Genomic DNA, 6,000 nt, shown 5'->3' on the forward strand with positions numbered 1-6,000 from the left:
TGACATGCGTTGGGCGTTCCAGTGTTAACGAGGATTTTCGACTTCTATTTTACAAGTTATTTATTGCTGGTTATGTCATAATCACCCTTTAAGATTTTGGAATCATTTCAAACTTTTATCTACGGACAGTTGACGGACGATACAATCCTTCGGAAGGACACAGTTGTAGGCCAGGTTGCGTACATAGCCCTCCCTGCAGACACACCGGGGAATACAAAGCCGGAAGCACTGTCGAAAAAGCTGGTCCGTTTTGGGATTGGTGCTGCACGTTGGTTGACACGACGAGGCGCAGTTTTTCCACTGTTCGTTTGGGCGGTGACAGAAAACTATTGAAAGTTTTGTTTTTTAGTTAAATTCAAACCCTTAATCTAACGTGGAACGCAAACCTGAGCTGGTATCCTCGCAGAGAGTTGAACTCACGAGCAAAACTAGACAAAGAATCCAACCAAAGCAATTCATCGTAAATGGTCTTGGCAGTAGAAGCAACGGGCACAAACTAGACTGAAAGTAACAATATATCATTTTGTCACGATAATGTCTTGAATGTGATGAGGATCATTGTTCGACATTTATGCATTCTTTATCATTTGTTCTCAACACTGATAAACTTCTAACTCTGTCTTCCACTCTGTTTTATATGGTTTAAATGGAATTGTAAAAAATAAATATTTTTCTAAAATGAAAAACTTAAAACTACGCTACGTTAAGAGACGGTGAAATTAGCAAATTTTATGCTAGACTTCGTCATGTTTATGCGATGATCATCCAGGTTGAAGTTGCCTAGAAATTATAGGTTGGGAGTAGAACTAACTCCACTGAATCAGTTGATTAGATTACTCCACCTGAATTAAATTCATACACCATGACAACCGTTCATAGCCGGCCGCTCCCATTTCCACCGCACACCATGATGTTCGACTTTTTCAACAGAGTAAGGGAAATTCTCCACGGCATCTTCTTGTGTGTTGCGCTTTATTGATTACTTAGAACTGACTAGCAACTATTAACAATTTTAAACATGTTTCAGATATTCAGACGACATTTTTGTTTGTCCATTGAATTTCAATTGTTTTTGCTTAAATAAACATTAAACTTTCTCGCAGTCCGTTGGTTGTACACACTTTCCTTGGTGGTTCCTTAGGAATCCCGATTTACAGACGCAGGGGACGCAGACCATAATGCACGGACTGTGCAGAGAACGTGCCGGATTTGGGTTGGTACAGGTTGCTATCGAGCATGCACTGGCGCATCCGTGATAATTCGCGTTTTCTCCGCAAGCTTTAAAAACATATGATTTAGGAGCTATCTTTAGTAAAAGTTTTTCATTGAAAAAAATCGTTTTATTCTAAAGCAAAACTCACAGTGCTCATACGGGATTGATTCGATGCAGATGATCGAGGCTGCCACGAACAATATGATGAGCTTCTTCATTTTTTGAGCAAACCGTCTCCGAATCTTCTTTGGAACTGTAAGTCTTATATATATAGTCGCTGCACACTATTAGTGGATTAAATTTTGTTATACAACTGTTGAAATAGTTTTCAGATCTTAGGTAAGTAGGTAAGTCTCATTAATTATTAGCAGCTGTCAGACAAACTAATGGCAAATAATGTTTAATTCAAGCAGGACAATTTTCTGACAAAATAGCTCTCGTAATAGTGTTTACTTTCTGGAATGACAAATTGTAATTTCCCAGAATTTCAATATTTTTTTTCAAATATGGGAACTAATTTAAAAGAAATTAATAACTGCGACTATTTTTTAAAAAGTTACCTAAAATTGTTTTAACTTGAAAACGGTGCATTTTATCAAAATTTAACTAAAGAACTTTTTGATTGAAAATTCAATTTAACATCGAAAAATGAAGTTGAAAAATTTTTGCTACCAATATTTCGATTTTTTTAAATCAGTATTGATACAAATATTTATAACTCAGTCAAAGATTTTTGCCTATTCTGGAAATTTCTGAAAAGCTGGTATTTGATGTCGCCTAAATCATATCAGAAAAATAGAGTTTTTTTTTTGCAAATTATGTTTTAGTGACAAAAAGTCAAGTTTTAGTCATCAAGAAATTTTACCTTGTATCGTTTTTTTTTTTCAGTGTAGTCCTTATTTATATCTACAACTTTGCCGAAGACACCAAATCGATCAAAAAATTCCTTCAAAAGATACAGATTTTTAAATTTTTACATGAGCAGTTCTCTACGGAATCGGTCTTTTTTCTTTAATTTTAATTTTTGTAAATTTAATCCGGCCGAAACTTTTTTGGTGCCTTCGGTATGCCCAAAGAAGCCATTTTGCATCATTAGTTTGTCCATATAATTTTCCATATAAATTTGGCAGCTGTCCATACAAAAATAATATGTGAAAATTCAAAAATCTGTATCTTTTGAAGGAATTTTTTGATCGATTTGATGTCTTCGGCAAAGTTGTAGGTATGGATATGGACTACACTGAAAAAAATGATACACGGTAAAAAAATGTTTGGTGATTTTTTATTTAACTTTTGTCACTAAAACTTGATTTTCAAAAAAACACTATTTTTATTTTTTTTATTTTTTGATATGTTTTAGAGGACATCAAATGCAAACTTTTCAGAAATTTCCAGAATGGGCAAAAAATCTTTGACCGAGTTATGATTTTTTTAATCAATGCAACTTTTTTCAAAAAATCGAAATAATGGTCGCAAAAATTTTTCAATTTCATTTTTTGATGTAAAATTGAGTTTGCAATCAAAAAGTACTTTTGTGAAATTTTGATAAAAGGCACCGTTTTCAAGTTATAGCCATTTTGATGTGACTTTTTTCAAAATAATCGTAGTTATTGATTTTTTTAAAATAGTGCCCATGTTTGCCCACTTTTGAAAAAAATATTTTTGAAAAGCTGAGAAAATTCTCTATATTTTGCTTTTTCGGCAAAGGTTAAAAAATAAGAAAATTGATGTTTTCTAAGTCTCACCCAAACAACCCAACATTTTCTAATGTCGATATCTCAGCAACAAATGGTCCGATTTACAATCTTAAAATATGAAACATTCGTGAAATTTTTCGATCTTTTCGAAAAAAATATTTTCAAAAATGTTTAATCAATACTAACATTCTAAAAAGACCAAACATTCAATATTACGCCCTTTTGATATGTTAGTCTTGATTTAAATGTTTTGAAAATATTTTTTTCGAAAAGATCGGAAAATTTCACTAAAAAATTAAAAATAGTGTTTTTTTGCAAATCAAATTTTAGTGACAAAAAGTTAAATAAAAAATCACCACATTTTTTTACCGTGTATCATTTTTTTTCAGTGTTGTCCATATCCATACCTACAACTTTGCCGAGGACACCAAATCGATCAAAAAATTCCTTCAAAATATACATATTTTAGAATTTTCACATATCATTTTTGTATGGACAGCTGCCAAATTTGTATGGAAAATTATATGGACAAACTAATGATGCAAAATAGCTTCTTTGGGCATACCGAAGGCACCAACATAGTTTCAGGCGGATAAAAAAATAAAACAAATCGCATGACCGAAATATCAGAGAATTGCTCAATTACTTAAATTTGACTAATATTGGAATCATAATATAATTTTAATGTTGAATTTAATTTTGCTGTTTAACATAAGAAAATAAAAAAAATGGATTCTATGTATAATACAAAGCGTTTCTTTCTCAACGATCTCGTTATCAACATCTTCATTAAAACGCAGGTATTACATTCTTGTACGCCCTGAAATGTGCGTGATCTACATCAAGCCATGCAGAGAGTCTCATCGTGGCTAGTCTTTTGTTGCAAGCTAGTATTTAAAGCTTGCAATTACTCCGCTTCTTCATCAGATTACCGCTACCACCATGAAGTTTGCACTTGTTGTGGCCGTTTTTGTAGTTTTATTCAATGTCGAGGCCATCCTTGGCAGTAAGTCAAAGCTTAACATTTTATTAGTTTTTTTTTTCAACTAAATGTCTCTAATTTCCTCACTCTAGTTACTTGCGGCGAGAACGAAGAAGAGTCCCAGTGCCATTCCGTTTGTATCGCACGCTGCCCGAAGCCGGAAACTCCCGACCAGGGTCGTGGGTTGGTGGGGTCAGGACTGTTGAGCGGTCGTTGTCCGACCATTTGCCTGCGGACTCCTGTCTGCGTTTGCAAGGGTGGATTTCTGAAGGCGCGCACCGGAAAGTGTGTTCTGTTGGCCGATTGCAAAACTGAGGAAGGACTGCTCGGGCTGGGGGTCGTCGGTTGAACGAGTTGAAGTGAAACGTGTTGGTTTATTTTTTCAAAAAATAAAATAATGTAGTTGTAGTGCGAAAATATATATTTTTAGATGAAATCAAAAATCAAATCAAATTGTTCGCTTTACAGCATTGCTTTGGCGTTCACGATTGCGACTTAAGCTTCCATCCACCCCGGGATTCGAACTGACGACCTTTGGATTGTGAGTCCAACTGCCTACCAGTGACTAACGACCTAACCTCTAGGTAAGACCGGGGCCAACATTTACTTCCCCGTCCGACGGAAGGCGTGATCAGATAAATCGCGTCTCGAAAAATGCCACCAAGTCCTTCTGGGATCGAACCCAGGCCGACTGGGTGAGAGGCAACCACGCTTATCCCTGTACCATGGGTCCCGACTTCAAATGAAATATTCATTGTTATTTTTGGGGTCATTCTCCGCCAACTCACATCCTCTTCGATTTGCGTGAAACATTTTTCCAAGGAGTAACGTTCGTCCTTGATCACGATTCCGAACTCCATTTGTCGATATCTCGTGACGGAGGGGCGGTACGACCCCTTCCTTTTTTGAACACAAGAAAAAGAGAAGTGTTCTTCAATAATTTGCAGCCTGACTTTTATGTAAAAATGGACGTCCGATTTGCTGGCGTCATGATTCGAAATCCGGACACTTAGTAGCATATCATTTTTGTTATAGCTCACAAAAAATCATGTTATAAGTTGGAAATAAAGAAATATCATCAGGATGTAGTATTAACAGTCAGTTTTAAGAGAATGCATGCAAAATATGTCTTTTCTAACAATTTTTCATCAGAATTTGAAAATTAAAATGACTTGTTGTGCTTCGATAATTTATATAAAAATTTGCTTGAATTTAAGGAAATCAAAACCATAAATTTCTGCTTCGCCTTCTCGGTGCTTCGGACGCCTATGAAATATTGCACGTGAAATGTTTCGCATTTTTTGTAATCTTATAATTTTATTTTATGTAATTGTTTTGACATTAACTACAGCGTTTAAACAAACTTCAAATGAAAGTTGATGTTAGAAGTCATCAAATAACACAGTTTTGACATTCATAATGCGAAGTTACACTCAAAATATTGTTCACCACAGTGTTGCATGAAAATATAGGTGATTTTTTTCCATCTGTATTTTCATATCAAATCTACGTGAAACTCAGGTGGCTAAGATCCATCAATTTCCAAGCGAACCAATACAACCATATGCCACATCACAAGAATTTCACGCCAAAGTTGCAACAAATTCACGCAGGTTCTAACTTCTGTGAATGTTACCATCTCATGATTTTCTAGTGGACTTGAAAGTACGGGGCGCTGGGGGGAGGGTTTTTTTTTTGCTTTTTTTGTTGTCAGGGATTTATGAAGAATTAAAAAAAGGGCTTGTTATTTTCACATTTTATTTTCAAAATTTGACTATTTTCACTGATACTAACACACATTACTCATTGTTAATTACGTCACAACACATCAAACACTCTTGGCACAATATACATAATATTTTCTTTGCATTAAATTGTCCAATATCACCAAGTTTTTTTCACACACGCGACTGGTCTTCGTTTCCGACTCTCCACTTGCGGCTTGTGGGACAGATTGGCTGCTTTTCCTTCTTCCGTTCGCGGCCAGCGCCTTCTTCGCAGCCTGTTTTGCTCCCTTGACGATGTTAAACCTTGCTCACCTCCGGCATCATGTGATTGCCCTGAAATTTTTGGTTCCATGGCCTAGACAATAAGAACATAATAAATTA

The 6,000-nt window shown here is 35.4% G+C and overlaps 1 protein-coding gene across 1 annotated transcript; it reads right to left on the reverse strand.

The window, feature by feature from the left end:
* Window positions 1–928: 928 nt before the first annotated feature.
* On the reverse strand, window positions 929–1,450 carry LOC6048140 (chymotrypsin inhibitor). Its single transcript, XM_001865068.2, has 2 exons — window positions 1,362–1,450; window positions 929–1,278 (listed from the first exon to the last, which is right to left on the reverse strand). The coding sequence occupies exons 1-2, from the start codon at window positions 1,429–1,431 to the stop codon at window positions 1,088–1,090; spliced, it is 261 nt and encodes an 86-aa protein (XP_001865103.1). The 5' UTR covers window positions 1,432–1,450; the 3' UTR covers window positions 929–1,087.
* Window positions 1,451–6,000: the final 4,550 nt, after the last annotated feature.

The sequence above is a fragment of the Culex quinquefasciatus genome, chromosome 3 (genome assembly GCF_015732765.1).
Source record: "Culex quinquefasciatus strain JHB chromosome 3, VPISU_Cqui_1.0_pri_paternal, whole genome shotgun sequence".
In the NCBI taxonomy this organism is placed as follows: Eukaryota; Metazoa; Arthropoda; class Insecta; order Diptera; family Culicidae; genus Culex; species Culex quinquefasciatus.